General features: G+C 43.9%; 1 protein-coding gene and 2 pseudogenes across 1 annotated transcript; all 3 read left to right on the top strand.

Moving 5' to 3' along the window:
* The window catches only part of LOC120563789, a 105,162-nt pseudogene that overhangs the window by 52,018 nt on the left and 35,475 nt on the right, over positions 1–17,669 (top strand).
* LOC120563798 (E3 ubiquitin-protein ligase TRIM39-like) lies at positions 5,311–9,467 on the top strand. The gene is made up of 2 exons (XM_039808209.1): positions 5,311–5,507; positions 7,674–9,467. The coding sequence occupies exon 2, from the start codon at positions 7,676–7,678 to the stop codon at positions 9,335–9,337; it is 1,662 nt and encodes a 553-aa protein (XP_039664143.1). The 5' UTR covers positions 5,311–5,507; positions 7,674–7,675; the 3' UTR covers positions 9,338–9,467.
* On the top strand, positions 12,887–16,479 carry LOC120564692 (annotated as a pseudogene).

The raw sequence follows: 17,669 nt of genomic DNA, 5'->3' as shown, positions 1-17,669 counted from the left end.
CTTCACCGACCAAAAGAGCTTTTTACCAAACTGCACCGTGCGGCTGAATCAGATATCACCGCTGATCAAAGGACAACAGAGCTGGAGGTATTCACAAAGTAAAAGTACTAATACCACAGTGTAAAAGTCCTTCTGATTATTTTCTCCATTAATCAATAGCTTATAATAACTGTTGCGCTGCAGCGAGCGGTCAATTAATCAATTAGTGGATCCTAAAACTATTTTGATAATGGATTAATCATTTTCAGTCATTTTTAAGCAAAAGATGCAAACACATTTCCAGCTTCTTGTAGGAGGATTTGCTGTTCTTTCCAACCAGTTCTCACTCCCATCTCGTAAAATACGGACGCTTGGTCAGTGTCTCTCAGCGTCAGATAGGACGAAAAGATTTCCCTTCAGCGTCTGTATGGAACGCACCGGGCAGAGCGGCTGCTACACAGCGCTGTAAGATGTAAAAGAGACTTTTAGCATCAATAAAAACACCAAAGACACCTGACCAAGCGTCCGTATTTTATGCGATGGGGGTGAGAATGTGTTGTTCTTTGTCATACATGACAGTAAATGTAAAGTAGGTTTCTGACAGTCCAATAAATAAATCACATTAAAGACATTATTGTCAGCTCTGAGAAATCGTGAATGTGAATTTAATTCACACAATTCAACGACTACGATTAATCAATTAGTCGATAAAAGAATTGGCAGATTATTCGATAATACAAATAATATAATACAAAATTGAATTGCAGCTCTGATATGTTTATAGATGCGTCTATTGTTACGTAACAGTGATATGTTTATGGACATGGTTCTCGGTACTTTGTGTAAGAACTTTAAGAGATTCCTTTTATATATGAAATCAACTAAATTAAACTGCAGTTACTTTTAATATGAATTTAAAACAGCGTTAGTCAGTCAGACAACTGTGCTATCATCACAGTGAAGTCTTCCACTGACTCGTCTGATGTTTAACACATAATATTCATCTCTAACTGTATTATAACTCTACAAAATCCAGTTTATGCCATTTTAAATTCATACATTTAATGATAATTTGTCCAAAATGTCAACACACACACACACACACACACAGACACAAACACACACGTGTTAATGTGAATAAATAATCCTCCTCCTGTAACTGAGTAAATGAAGACATTAACAGAATGAAGGAGAGAAAGGGATGGAGCTCCGAAGAGGAGAAAGTTTCCAGGCTGAGATCTCCATTTATGAGAGATCAAGAGATCGATCAGATTAAACACTCCCCTGACGTCCCGGTAAATGATTCCGGTAAATGATTTCGTCATTTAAGAGATAAAGGACGTTGTGTCCGTCTGAATTCTGAGCGGGATAAAAAATAAAAGGAGATGATAGTGGAGGAGAAACGGAGCTGATTCCTCACGCGCTGATCCACCGATCCAGGACGACCGCGGACGTACCAGTCTCAGGAGCCACCGGCTACAGAACACACACACACACACACACACACAAAAACACACACACACACACACACACAAAAACAACAACACACACAACCAACACAGCACGCGCAGCGTACATACACTCAGGATTCACTTGGTTGACGGCCACTACCGGTTCGCTTGGTAGCGACTTCAACGCGCACTTAAACGATCCTACGGCGGAGCTACATTTGAGAAAATGTAGCGCGTCAAGAAGCTCGCCGATGCCCATCTTTATGCAAATGAATCCGTTGAACGCGAGGCGACTATCCAATAGAAGTAGAGCAGAGGGGACACGGGGAGAACATCACTTCTCCCTGACACAACATTCCCTGCTGGACCCGCCCATAGCTGAACCCCCATCAACGGAACCCCCATCAACCACGCGACAGTCGTGTCGCAAAAGTGGATCTGTACTGACACACAAACCAACACACACGCGCGCGCGCACACACACACACACACACCAACACACACGCGCGCGCACACACACACAAACACACACACACGCGCAGACACACACACACACACACACACACACACACACCAACACACACGCGCGCACACACACACACACACACACACACGCGCAGACACACACACACACACACACATCCAACACACACACAAACCAACACACACACAAGCGCGCACACACACACACACACACCTCACGCACATACTCACTCTCACTCCCTGATGACACACTCACAGACGCGCACACACACACACACACACACACACACACACAAACACACACATTAGTGTGTGATACAGACCTGAAGCTGCTTCTTCACGCGCGCTGATCCACCGACTGGCTGAAAGACCGCGAGGAGCGTTCACCACGTCTTCAGACCCGACACGCGCACACACAGAGACACACAGACACACACACACACACGGAGCAACAGGAATTGCACCTAAAGTAAATTTACTCAATTAATGTGATTACTTGAGTATTTTCATGTTGTGCTACTTTCTAGCCTACTTGTACTCCTCTACATCTCAGAGGTAGCCTACATATAGTACTTTTTACTCCACTACTTTAGTCTGACAGTTGTTCATCCCCTTCCTGCTAATGCTTGCTCTTGATGGAATTACTGTAATTGTTGGGGTTTTGGAAAGTGTCTCGAGATAACTTTCGTTATGATTTGATACTATAAATAAAATTGAATTCAATTCAATTGAAAACCACGTATCTCCAGATGTGTTGATAATATAATCTAAAGGATTCATTGGTGAGAAACTTTTCCTTCTTAAAGCCAAAAAAAAAAGGCTTTAAAAAGCTTCTTGGATCAGCTGGAAAATGTATCGTCACAAAGCTGACAGCAGGGAGGTTTATGTGACACCGGGAAACTTTTTAGAGTTATAATAATAAATAATTTGAGAAGGAAACATCATTCTTTCAAAAGGAACTGTAGTAAATCCGGTTAACTCTACCTGTGCTGTGGCCGGGTTGGTTCAGTGGGTAGAGCAGGCGCACATATACTTAGTCTCTCTAAACTCTACCTGTGCTGACTCACACACTGATTTACTGTAAAGGGTGACAACAAGACCAGAAATAGTTGCTAATATTTTGGCACAGCTGGCCGAGTGGCTCCATATCCACGGTGGTCTTGGAAGGAGGATTTCATTCTTGCATGTTCAAAAATCATGAGGGGGGGCTCTGCTCTGCTTCAAATCATCCCCCCCACCCCACCACCCCCCTCCCTCTGCTTCTTTCATAAATCACACCCTGGAAAGAAGCAACAGAAACATTAAAAAAAAAAACAGTTTAAATCTTGGCTTTGGCACCACATCGGTTAGTGTCGGCTCTGATCTTTCTTTTCAACAGTAAATTAATCTACTAACATGTATATTGTGTGTGTATCACAGCCGGATATTTATCATAAAAACAATGAGCCAGACTGTTGCACTGGCACACACACACACACACACACACACATGCTTTTAACATTCATTGCTGGGGGAAAACATTTCCTGTTAATGTAATCTGTACAAGTAGTTCAGACTAATATCGTTTATAGAATATGTAATGCAATCATATGTGACATATATTGTAAAGCTTCATTGTTAAACACTTCACTTAAATTATGTATATGAATTACTTTGCATTTTTATTGAATTGCAATTCTGCTTCCTTTAATTCAAGTTTGAATTGTAATTCTACATCCTGTTTTTGACATCAATTCAAATTCAATTCAAATTCAAGAAGTGAATTGGAATTTAGGAGTCATTCTCAATTCAATTCTGAATTGTGCACAAGCCTGTTGTCCAGCGCCTGAACTCGGGGACTACTTCTTGGCGTAGGTGATCTTCATGGCGCAGGTGGCTGTGATCCGGAAGCCTTGCAGTGCGTCTTTAGCCACGCCCGCCCGCGTCTCGCTCTCAAACTCCACGAAGGAGATGTCGTGTTTCCCCGGGACCAGTCGCACCTCTTTGAAACCAGGGAAACCTGCAGAGGACAAAACACACACAAAGAAACCCTGTTACTACTAATCTTTATTTATAGAGAGCTTTTCACAATCTACGTTACAAAGGGCTTCACAAAACGGACAAAAATGTAGAAAAAAAGCCAAAAACATCGTATAAACCACCAAAAACTAACTTAAAACGTGACAAAGCAAATAATAATGCCAACATTGTTTTAATATTTAGAGTTGCAAAGATAAATCAATTAGTTGTCAACTATTAAATTAATCGCCAACTATACATGTATATATGCTATATATGTAACATGGCAAATTGTGTGGTCAGTCGTTATTAAAAATGAATCCCAAAAAGTGTAAACATTTACATATTGGTAGAAAAAATGACATTATAGCAAAAGAGAGACAGGCAGACACAGACAGACAGATACACAAGACACACAGAGACACACACACACACACACACACACACACACACACACACATCAGTGACACTCCCACTGCTGCACAACTCTGCCAAAAATCTCCAGATCACTTTCTTTGGTCTGAACGCAGCTTAAGGCCTATTACATGTCTATAGTGTCTACAGAACATAATATGTGTCGTTATTATACCATGTATAAAAGGTTAATGATAGTAATAATAGGTTAATTAAAGGTTTCTATTTTGTCTGAAAAGTGTTTTGGTTCATTATTAGTCGTTTTTGGTTATTTTTATAGTTTTTGTTTTGTGGGTAAAATTGGTTTATAAGTCAAAGAAATCTGTAAATATGTGATTGTAAAAATAAAAACTGTAAAATAAACCAGTTGTTGAACACAAGACCTGAGTAAACAGTGACTTGAGCACCAAACACTGAACAGAAAAGCTGGTTTACACAGAAGTTGTATTTCATTACGAGTACATTGTGTTTCCTGTGGCTGCTTCACAATAAAAGCTCCCTGTGTGTTTCACCAGTTGGATGCTTTTAATGTGAAGGAGCAGCAGGAGGAAATGTTTGTTTCTTTGTGAATTGGTTTCAGTTTGGTTATGTTTAGGCACAAAAACTACAAAGTTAAGTTTAGAAGAAGATCATGGTTTCGGTTAAAATCAGCAGTTACTTCACTTCTGGTTACGTATGTAATGCTGGACGTGAGTTCACTCCGTTTGTTCTGTAAGTAAAAAAAAACACATTGTCATATCATTGACATGTTGCAGATGTGTGGAGGTTTCTATTTGTGTCCAATAAACTAAACTAAACTCTCCTGGTTAAAGTAAAGCTGAGGCACCTTCAAGTTTCAACAAACATAATAAAGGTATAAGCAACACCTTCTCACACACCTTCCTCCTCCCACCTGTTAGATAAAGACACACCTTTGCTCCATATTAACCAGACAACATCCTGGTATTTCACAATAAGAGTGCACATGAGAGGGAGGAAACTAACACCAGAGCTGCAGTAAGAGGAGGAGCAACACTGGAAAGAGGAGAGCTTCAACGTCCCACTCCAGAAATGAAAGTTAAGTTTGTCAGAGTGTCAGCCACGCTGCAGTCGAGACAAGTCTCTGTTTCTCTCTGACAGAAAACTCAAACTGACTTCATCAGGTCTTTCTCAACAACACAGCAGAGTCTCTGCCAAACACTGGTGAGTACAGCTGATCACATTTACACTTTCTACAACCAGGATTAACACTAAACTTCAGCTCTACTCAGGCAGCAAGTTCCTCTCTTTTAATTTCTTGTGAAATTGGTAACAATATAACTATGACTGTTTGTCTACAGGCCCACTATACAGTAGCTCACTTTAACAGCTTTAAACAGTCTCTCTGTGTCAGTTCTCAGGACTGGAGTTTAGATTACTTCCTACTTTACTGCTATTGTTACTGTTTACAGATTGCTTCATAAATACAGCTTCCTCTATCTTCTCTGGCTGTTTCACAATAAAAGCTTTCAAACAGAGAACCAGTGGGAGGCTTTTAATGTGAAGCAGCTGGAGGAAATGTAATGTGTTCAAGTAAGCAGAACTTTGTTAGCAGTGCTGTTCTTTAATAAAACTTGGACACAGGGGCATTAGGAACTTGGAACTGAATCTCTGTAGGTTTCTGTCTGTTTACTAATTGCATACTGCTTCCTCTATTTCCTCTGGCTGTTTCACAATAAAAGCTTTCCACAAGAAAACTACTGGGAGGCTTTTATTGTGAAGCAGCTAGAGAATATGAAATGTTTGACAATGCTTTGCTGAAGCTAAACAGTTGGTCACTCCTCTTAATTCTTCAAGTTATACCACCTGTTAAAACGATACGCTATGACAACCTCTATCTACAGACAGTGGTGTAGTCTAATGTATTGTAGTGGGTGTACTGTATATATTGGCCAAAATCTGCATTTGGGGGGGGGGCATATCATAGTGGGGGGTCTGGGTGTCCTCCCCCAGGGTTGTTTTGAGCATCAAAGACTTCATTTCCTGCACTTTTATTCACCAATTTATGGTGGATGTACCTGTATTTAGCCTATGCGAAGAAGAAAAACACAGATGACAATTCAAAATATATCAAAAATATAATAAAAAGTATGTTGTTGTGGGTCATTGGGCATTTTTCAGTGGGTATATGGAAATCCTGGAGCTTTCTTAGCGGTTATACTGTGTATACCTGCATATCACGTAGACTACACCACTGCTTACAGATGACTTTATATCCACCAGGGGGAGGTGTAAGATTTAAGTTTTAATTTATGCCTTAGAACTTTTTCAGCTGGTGCAACCCTTAAAGCGCCCATATTATGCTCATTTTCAGGTTCATAACTGTATTTTAAGGTTGTACCAGAATAGGTTTACATGGTTTAATTTTCAAAAAACACCATCTTTTTGTTGTACTGCACAGCTCTCTCTCACTGCTGCAGATCCTCTTTTCACCTGGTTTCTGTTTTAGCTACAGAGTGAGACCTCTTTTATTCTTCTTCTTCTTCTGTACTATCTTTGATTGCACTCACACATGCTCAGTAGCTCCGATGTAGAGCATGTCAGCTAGCTAACTCTAGAGACAGTAAAAGAAAGCCTGTTTCTCCAACTTTGGTCAGTTACAAGGCAGGATTAGCTGGGAGACTTCTTCTAAATGAGGGTGCACATGTAAGTAGTTATTTTGTAGATTATGGTGAACTTGTGTGTGTTGTAGCAGTCCTTTGCTATTGAGAACGATGTAGCATGCTAGCGTTAGCATGCTAACGCTAACGCTACGAGCTAACGGTTGTGGTTAGCCAGCTCATGTCACAGTCCGAGCCGATTTTGACCAGCTCACTAGAAGACTGAAGGCAGGACACATTCAGAAACCGTATCTCACTCATAACAGCATGGATGGATTTTTTTCAAAGTTTGTATGTGTGAGGAAGCACCAGAGACACAAAAGAACACCCCAAATCCCAGAAAAAGTGATTTTTTTCATAATATGGGCACTTTAAAATGTTAGTAGCGTGTAAACTCCAACCTAATTAAAGAAAGGTTCAAACTGGTATAAACGTACACGTAGGTGGTGCAACCAAGAGCAGATAGCCATTCTATTATCTCAAATGTCTTAATACATATAGTGCATTTAGTCGCTGTAAACCAGGCTGAGCCACAAATTTTTACAATGTCTGGCTCCGCCCCTGTGTGGATATATTCAGTGCCGTTTTGTCAGAGTAGCGAGCTTCTCTTTGTCAGCATGATTTAAATGTTTCTTGTTGCTCACAGTTCTGTGTAAGTCAAAACACAGTTTGTTTAAATAATTAAAACTGTATTTGAATGTGTTTTTCTTTTCTTTCACCCTATGTGTAGATATGGCTGCTGCAAACTATCTGCCATCTGAAGATCAGTTTTTGTGCTCCATCTGTCTGGATGTGTTCACTGATCCTGTCACCACATCATGTGGACACAACTTCTGCAAAAACTGCATCAATGAACACTGGAATACTAATGACCAGTACCTGTGTCCGATGTGTAAAAAGGTTTTCAACACAAAACCTGAGCTGCTCATCAACACTTTGCTTTCTGAGATGGTCGTTCAGTTCAGACAGTCAGCTCAACAGAAAGCCAGCAGCAGCAGCTCAGAGCAACAAGTCTCCAAACCAGGAGAAGTTCCCTGTGACGTCTGCACTGGAACCAAACTGAAGGCCCTGAAGTCCTGCCTGGTGTGTCTGGCCTCCTACTGTGAGACTCCCCTGGAGTCTCATCTGAGAGCTTTACGTCTGAAAAGAAATAATCTGATCGACCCTGTGGAGAACCTGGAAGGCAAGATGTGTACGAAGCACAATAAACCTCTGGATCTCTTCTGTAAGACTGACCAGACATGTGTCTGCATGCTCTGCCATGTTTCACACCACAAGAGGCATGATGTTGTTCCTCTGAAAGAAGAATATGAAGGAAAGAAGGTCGAGCTGGGGAAGACAGGGGCTGAAATTCAGCAGATGATCCGGAAGAGACGACTGAAGATTCAAGAGATCAAACACTCAGTCGACCTCAGTGAGGAAGATGCAGACAGAGAGATAGCAGAAGGTGTTCAGGTCTTCACTTCTCTGAAGGAGTCTGTTGAGAGAGGCCTGAATGAGCTCATCAACAAGATCAAAGAGAAGCAGAAAACAACAGAAAAACAGGCCGAAGCTTTCATCAAAGAGCTGGAACAGGAAATCTCTGAGCTGATGAAGAGAAGCACTGAGGTGGAGCAGGTGTTACGCTCTGAAGACCACCTCCATCTTCTCCAGAGTGTCCAGTCCCTAAAACCCAAGCACACTCTACCCACCAAGGACTGGACAGAGGTCAGTGTCAATCCATCATATGAGGGGACTGTGGTGAAAGCTGTGGCTCAGCTGGAGGAGACGCTCAGTAAAAAGATGAAGACGCTGCTTGAAGCTGAGCTGAAGAGGGTCCAGCAGTATGCAGTGGATGTGACTCTTGATCCTGGTACAGCACATCCTAAAATCATCCTGTCTGATAATGGGAAACAAGTGAATCTTGGTGATGTGAAGAAGAATCTCCCAGACAAACCAGAGAGATTTTTTGATTGTGCTTGTGTTTTAGGAAAACAGAGTTTCTCTTCAGGCAGATTTTATTTTGAGGTTCAAGTTAAAGGAAAGACTCATTGGTTTTTAGGAGTGGCCAGGGAGTCGGTCAACAGGAAGGGACAAATCACACTGAGACCTCAGAAAGGTTTCTGGACTATATGGTTGAGAAATGGAATTGAGTACCAAGCTCTTGATGACCCTCCAGTCCTTCTCTCTCTGAAGTCTCCTCCTCAGAAGGTGGGGGTGTTTGTGGATTATGAGGAGGGTCTGGTCTCCTTTTATGACGTAGATGCTGCAGCTCGCATCTACTACTTTACTAGCTGCTCCTTCACTGAGAAACTCTTCCCATTCTTCAGTCCGAGTAATAATTGTGGTGGTAAAAACTCTCCCCCTCTGATCATCTCTCCTGTCAGAGTCACCAAGTCTCACGTCCGTTCGTGATGGCATTATGAAATTAAATCTATTAGAATGTGTTACCATTACGTAATTGTGAAGATTTATGTGTTGGGGTCACGTAGGCCTGTCGCGATAGTCAATAAATCGAGTTATCACATGATAAGAAAAAATGATAATTTTTCCGGCCGCGATAATTTCCGTTTGCATGCTTGTTTATTTTCCTCATCTCTCCCTCTCTCCCTCTCTCTCTCTCTCTCTACCAAAGAGACTGGAGGACCACCCTCGGTTCCTTAGCGTAACGAGGAGTGAACCCTCTTGTCAGTCGCATGGTCTTTGTGTGGTGTGGGATATAGATACACACGCTTTGCTGACCAAATGACTTATGTTCCTATAATATACTGCCTAATTATTACAGCAAGCTGCCTAGACTTAACGAGCTAAAAGTATGCTGCACAAGAACAGAGCCAAGGCTGCACACAGGTGGCCTGCATCGTGCAAAGGAGGACATGTTCCTCTGTGGGATGCAGTAAGCAAGGACGGAGGACACCAAGACCTGGCACAGTCACAATCCATCAAAAGCAACAGCCCACTTTGTAGAGACAGATGTTCGTGTGTGATATGTAACTGCCCTTGTTAAACTTCAATAAAAACCGACAAGGCAAAAGAGAGAGTCAAGAGCTCACTGGTGAGAAGCAGACTGCGAGTCTGCTTACGGAGTGGGCTCTCCTTCTATAGAAGCCTATTGTATTAATACATATCTGTGTCTGTGAAGTTATTGCTATCTATTTCAGAGAAGAAGTCCTCACCTGGGAGTGCACCTTGGAAGCCACGACAATTGGGGGGGCCGTCCGGGATAAAAAAAAAGAGGATTCTTCAAATTGGTTGGAAAAGTTCGGTCCAAGGGTGAAAGGTTGCGTTGAACATCTGGCGCCATAAATAAGGTAAGCAGACCATTATTCTGCATTGACTATTCTAAATCAAGGGTGTTCAACGTCTTAGTAACCCACAGACCGCTAAAATTAATTAATTAAATACATAGTGACAACTTCCATTTCTATAAAGGTACAGGAAATATGGTATGGTTTATGGAACAAATATGAGGGAAATATTTGTGAAAGTCTGAGTTTGGCAACTCCACCCGTGTCCTGACGAGGGCCGGTTTTGGCTGGGTTGAAACACCCGAGAATTGAGACATCTTAAAAACAAAAAGGTTAAGTTAAGGTTTATAAGGAGTAAGTCCTCCATAGTAGAGGTAAATCCCTGCGGGTAAGTCCTCCATAGTAGAGGTAAGTCCCAGGTAATTGTAGGGGTAAGTCCTCCATAGTAGGAGTTAAGTCCCCAGGGTAAAGTCCTCCACAGTAGAGGTAAAGTCCCCAAAGGAGTTGAAGTCTCCTAGGTATGACTGGTGAACGATTGTATTATTGAACCATTTCACACTATTTAGGTGATATGACAAAATAATCCAATGTTCACATGACTTGTTGGTTTTGGTGTCAGACAATTGAGCTAGTTCGATTGTCCAAAGGCTGAGAACCAGGGTATAGCGAGCCATAGATCTCAGCTGGCCAAAATCATAGGGAAACTTGATTTTGGTGTCAAATAGGAATATTACTTTCCTGTTTAAGGGTTGAGAACCAGGGACATAGTGTGCCATAAATCTCAACTGGCCACAATCAAGGTTTAAAAAAAAAAAAAAAAAAAAAAAAAATGATGAAAAATTGACTCATCCAAATTAAGGGTAATGCATGAATGACCAATGTGTATGAATGCTAAATAGAAGCAATTGAAGCAGCAGCACTGCCTGAAACCTGACGGTGTTAACATAAAGCAGTGGACTGTTGAAGTAAATTGTGGATATTTAGATCGAGGGATTTCTGTGTGGCAATTTAGAAGTATTGAGTGTGTGGCAGTTTTGGATAAATATTTCTGGCAAAATTAATAAGCATATTCTGGCAATCTCATAAAGACCAGTGTTACTAGTTAAGGAAATGAGGAGAATTTGATAGAGAAATAGATGGCCGGGGTGGGGAATTAAAGGACCATATATAGCCAGTTGGGGAGCAGTTAGAAGTAATGGAAAAAGCAGTGAAAGCGGCCTATGGGACAGGGAAGGAGGCAGAGGATATGATGATACAAATGAGGAAAGATGTTAATCAGATACTGACCGATCAGGGGAAATTGCTAAATGCACAGATCCACTGTTAGCAGCATTTTGGAGACAGGAGAAAGAGAGCAGGTCAGGATCAGGAAGAAGCACAGAAAGATGTGAAAACAGGCAGTTGGCTAAAAAGGGAGAAGCCAAGGATAGGAGAGATAAAGCAAGTCAAGATAGGAAGAAGTGGGCACTATGGGCGCTATTTTGGCAGGGAGTAGGGCATCTAATGGTTGATAATACAGGTCATACACAACCACATAAACCTCCATCGTACTCACCACCTCAGCCCACTACAGGGTTGTACCCAGTGTTTGATGTTAAGGAAGGAGCAGTGGAAGTTACAGGGCTTGGCAGATGTGTCCCCTCAGCCCCGTTTGCTGGGCCAGGACCAAACCCACAGGGGGAAGATTAGGCAACCAACTGATGAGTGGCAATTACAGAGACTCATGGCTTTAACTGCAGGGCCCCCCACTCCTGCCTTTTCCCCATTCCGGACGGAATCCCCGCCCCTCCACACACACAACCACAATCCTATGCCCAACCCCCACCCTATAGGCGGGTCCTCCCCAATGGCAACAAAATAGTGGGAGGGTTATGGGGGAGGAGGAGGGAGACCAGGGGGGGCGGGCCCGCCCGGGGAGAGCTCCGGGGAGCCTGCTTTGTCTGTGGCCAACTGGGACACTGGTCTAGGGAGTGTCCGCTAAATGGGGGTCAGTCACCAAGGGGGAAAGGGGTTACCAGCAAAGGGGGTCCATACCAGCCACCGCGAGACCACCGACAGGTCCACCCCAAAGCGCAACTGCAGATGGCTGAATGGAACTGGACTGGCTGGGAACCAGGCCAGCAGTTGCCACAATGACACTCCCCAGCAGAGCAACAGGACCCAGGGACCCACGGCAGATCCCATGGTGTCCATGAGAGTAGAAGGAACTGTTCAGCCCTTCTTAGTTGACACAGGAGCTACTTGCTCAACAATCAGACATTGTCCATCACAACACATTTCACCAAGTCACATTACGGTGATGGGTTTCTCTGGGGAAAAGCAAAACTGCCAATAACAAAACCACTGCATACAGCTATAGGGAACCAATGCGTCCTCCATCCATATGTTGTTTCTCCCACGGTTCCTATGAACCTCCTTGGCAGAGATCTCCTCATAAAACTGGGCGTGTCTATCCTGTGTTGTGCTGATGGAATATTACTGCCTTTCCCTGGACGGCCGTCAAATGACCTGTTCTGAAGGAAACCAGGGCCCACGGACAATACATCCTTTCCCCCACCTCTGACTCCTACGCTGACATTTACTGGGCTATGTTGTCTCCAGACGGCCCGGGCTCCGGGGGTTATCCTGAAACAGTTCTTCCTCTGGAAGCCCTGGATCTCGCAAGTTGCACCCTTTGTCCCTCCCCCAGATCCCCAACATGTCACCCTAAATTATGATGTCCACTCTGATCTCTGTTATCAAAGACGCTTTTGACACGATAGCGGACACCAGATGGGACATCCACTCTCAAAACATCTTTGTGGGACCTGAAGGCGTAGCCGCCGCGGTCCAGCTAACCCCTGATCAGTTGCCATGGTTTGTTATGACTGAGGAATCTGCCCCACATGTTTCACTCGCCCTGCACCCAGGGTATGAGGCCAAATCATTAGGTCCCATGGTCAAGACAGCCCTGACTGCCACCGACTGGACACTCACTCCTCTCCCCAAGGTTCAATACTCTCCCTCCACCAAAACCTTCCGCATTCTCTGTGAGGGTCGAGACACAGCTTTTCTCCAACATGACTTAATTGCTAGGCACCATGGTAGGGAAAGGACTGACCATCAAGATGCTAAAGCCATGTTAGATGGTCTTCCCACCACTCTCTGGTCACAAACACCGACTGATGTAGGTTTAGTGCATTGTGCCCCGCTGACCTTTCACCTTAGGCCATCTCCGCCTGTATGGATACCACAATACTCATGCTCTAGGGAAAAGCAGCTAGGCATTTCAGATACAGTCACAGGATTGATTGAGGCAGGGGTTTTAGAACCTTCTCGTTCCCAGTGGAACACACCTATCCTCCCAGTTTTGAAAGCAGAAACAGGTAAATATAGGATGGTTCATGACCTGCGCGCCATAAATGATCTCATTGTAGACACCACTCTCACTGTACCTAACCCACATGTTGCTCTCGCTGACATAGGACCACAACACCACTGGTACACAGTGTTAGATCTCTCAAATGCATTTTTCTGCCTCCCTCTGGCCGAACATCTGCGAGATATTTTCTCATTCACATACATGGGTCGCCCCATGCGATACACCGCCCTACCACAAGGGGTTTAACCTCTCCCCAGGCCTGTTTAACAAAGTTCTGAAAAACTCACTGACAGATTGTACCCTACCACCTGACACCGTTCTGGTACAATATGTAGATGATCTTCTGATAGCTGCACCCACCGCAATTGCCTGTCTGCAGGCTACCAAAGATGTTTTGACCACCCTGGCTAGGGAGGGTTACAAAGTAAGCAGGAAGAAAATACAAGTCTGTAGAAGAGAAGTTACCTTTCTGGGCAGAATCCTTTCAGGCAGTGGTGTAGGTGTTTCCCCTGCACACAGATCAGTTATTTTGGCCCACCCGAAACCATGTATACTATAAAGACATGTTGTCATTTTTGGGCTTGACAGGCTACAGCAAATCCTATGTTCCAGGCTATGTCGTGCTTACAGATCCCCTCCGGGCTGTTGGTACGCCAACAGGGCATGCGCATATTGTCCTCAGCCTTAGACTGGACATTTGAAGGCAATGAGGCATTCATTAAACTTAAACAATCCCTTGCTGCAGCAGCAAATCTGGCCTGCCCAAACTACTCCCTGCCCTTCCACTTGGATGTTTCTGAAACAAAACAAGCAACTAATGGGGTTTTGTTTCAGAAAAAGAAGTGACAGAGTAGTGTTGAACTACATGAGCATCCCATTTGAACAAATTGAAAAACGCCAGCCCGCCTGCACACAACATGCTGCAGGGGTGGCAAAATGCATTCAGAAATCATCACACATAGTTATGGGACACCCCCTGATAGTGTTGACCTCCCACAGCATAGTGTCCTTTGTTAACTCAGCCATGTTTTCACTCACACCAACCAGACAAAGGCGAATCAGCAAAGTTTTGCAGGCCCCAAACCTGACCTTTACACATGAAGGCATTAACATGGCAGACCAGATGGGGGAGGGGGAACCACATGAGTGTGAGGACAGGACAAGAAAAGTGGAAAAAGTCAGCAGACCAGACTTAGCTGCACAACCACTAGGGGAAGGAAGAGTGCTATTCACAGATGGGTTTGTTGTTTTAGACATGAGACTGAGGGACTGAAAGCAGCATATGCAGTGGTTGAAGACACAGGAGGGGAAGTGGTAACATTAGAAGCAGAAAGGATGCAAGGTGCGCAGTCAGCACAGAAAGCAGAAGTGGAAGCACTCATCAGAGCCTTAGAGCTAGGAAAAAATCAAGCAGTAACTGTATACTCTGACTCAGCCTATGCAACAGGAGCAGCTCACCTCGAATTACCACAGTGGCAGAGGGCAGGGTTTTTGACAGCAGGAGGAAAACCTATTAAACATGAGGAAGAAATGAAAAGATTAGCAAAAGCTATTCTCCTACCAGCCAAGGTAGCTATAGTCAAAATGTAAGGGCCACAGCAATACTCAAGATAGAGTGAGTAAGGGAAATGAAGCAGCAGACAAGCCGCCGCAAAACCGCAGCAGGATATTTGGCACACCATCTAATGATGACTGCAGACCTAGAAACCAGGGCCGAGCTTAGCAAAGAAACAATCATTGAGTTACAAAGAACAAAGCTTCCCCAAGAAAAAACAGTTTGGAAAAGCAGGGGAGCTATGCAAAGTGAGGGGTTGTGGCGGGGCCCGGATGGTAGACCTATTCTGCCACCAGGGGTACGGGAGACGGCCCTAGAAGAAGCTCATGGGGTGGGACATGTAGGGGTCAGTCAGATGTTGAGAAACCTACAACATTGGTGGCATCCATTCATGAAACCAATGGTAGAGCAGGTAACCAAGACCTGTCCCCAATGCCAAGCATTCAACCCTAAGCCTACAGTGAAACCAGACGGGGGACAGTACCCCCTTGAGACAGTGGCAGGGAAAGAGATTGTGATTGACTACACTGACATGACGGACAGGGTACAGGGTTGCAGGTATTTGCTGGTGTGTGTGGATTCCTACACTGGATGGCCAGAGGCCATGCCCACAAAAAATGAAGACCGCTCAGACCGTAATTAAATTTCTAATCAACCAATACATTTCCCCAGCATGGGTTCCCCGAAAGGATAAAAGTCAGATAATGGTTCCCATTTCAAAAACAAAGATTTGCAAAGGGTGGAACTCATGTTGGGGGCTAAAGCATAAATTTGGCTCCGTATACCACCCTGAATCTCAAGGCAAGGTAGAAAGGATGAACCTGACCTTAAAAACAAAATGTCTAAAATATGCAACCAAACAGGGATGAATTGGCTGCAAGCCCTCCCCTGGCTCTCATGTCGATAAGAATGTCAGTAAACAGTAGGACAGGCCTCTCACCATATGAGCTACAAACAAGGAGGTGTTTCCGGGGCCCTGGTCTCAGCTTCCACTTACTGAGCCTTCACCTGTAACCATTTCTCACAACGCCTTTTTCCGCCAGCTACAGGGCACAGTCTCTTTGTTTTCTAAACAGGTGACCGCGCACACCCAGACGCGAAACCAAAACTCCTCCAGACGCTGAGTGGGTGCTCCTGAAAGCAATCAAGAGGAAGTGGTCTGAACCTCGCTGGCAGGGGCCCTTCAGAGTGCGGCGAGAACATCCACGCAGTACAGCTCGAGGGAAAAGGTAAACAGTGGTACCACTGGAGCCAGTGTGCTGCTGCCCAGGAGCCAGGCCGCTCCACCAAGGAAGTAGCCAGAGATCTGGCTGCCCCAGCGGAGGCGCTCCGCCAGACACTAGGGAAAAGAGGCAGAATAATCCTCTCCAGTGTCCAACAAGGTCCAGGGTAGTCCACCCCTGTGACCTGAAGAAGAGAATCACCAGGGAGAAAGGTGAAATAAAGCTTTCTCTCCTACATGTAGACGTGCCAAGCTACCATCCACCGTTGAACCCAACTTATTGGTGTTTTTTCTTTAACACCGCCCCTCCGACGCCGCCGTTTTCATTAACCATTTTTCATTGTGTGCAAATTGCAGGAGTTGTCTGGTTTGAGTCTGAGCTGAGGGTTAAAACCAACTTATAAAGCGGTGCTGTTATAAGTAACTTGTATGGGAAGAGACTTGCCAGGGAAGGAATAAGCTTGCTAGATGTGTTGTAAAGGTGATCTTAGGGGTACATAAGCGTCCCCATTGTTACTTTCATTTTCTGGTATGATTTTGAACTCCCCCGCCAAAACTGCCCCACCTAGGTGTTACCCTAGAAGAACTTAAGTGCCTTGTAATTGTAAAATATATGTTGTGGACTCACTTAGGTGAGTCCAAAGAGTGTAGGGAACTTTTTATTTCATAAAAAGTTAACAGAAGTATGCTCTTAATATTAGAAGTGTTTTTCCATTTTCTACATTTTTTACCATCTTTTACATTTTCTACTGAAGTGTTTTACAATTTATCTAGAAGTGATTTTTACCTAGAAGTGCCTTTACCTAGACGTGCCATGTTCTGACTCTATTTTTGTTTTTTGGAATATCTCGTTCTCTGACCTCTCTTCTCTTTTGGTATGTTGAACTCTAGTAGAGTTCAAAAGGGGGAATTGTGGGATATAGATACACACGCTTTGCTGACCAAATGACTTATGTTCCTATAATATACTGCCTAATTATTACAGCAAGCTGCCTAGACTTAACGAGCTAAAACTATGCTGCACAAGAACAGAGCCAAGGCTGCACACAGGTGGCCTGCATCGTGCAAAGGAGGACATGTTCCTCTGTGGGATGCAGTAAGCAAGGACGGAGGACACCAAGACCTGGCTCAGTCACAATCCATCAAAAGCAACAGCCCACTTTGTAGAGACAGATGTTCGTGTGTGATATGTAACTGCCCTTGTTAAACTTCAATAAAAGACAGGCAAAAGAGGAAGAGAGTCAGAGCTCACTGGTGAGAAGCAGACTGCGGAGTCTGCTTACGGAGTGATGCTCTCCTTCTATAGAAGCCTATTGTATTAATACATATCTGTGTCTGTGAAGTTATTGCTATCTATTTCA

The sequence above is a fragment of the Perca fluviatilis genome, chromosome 1, assembly GCF_010015445.1.
Source record: "Perca fluviatilis chromosome 1, GENO_Pfluv_1.0, whole genome shotgun sequence".
In the NCBI taxonomy this organism is placed as follows: domain Eukaryota; kingdom Metazoa; phylum Chordata; class Actinopteri; order Perciformes; family Percidae; genus Perca; species Perca fluviatilis.
The sequence above is the reverse complement of the archived record's forward strand: the minus strand, read 5'-3'. Positions and strand labels throughout refer to the sequence as shown.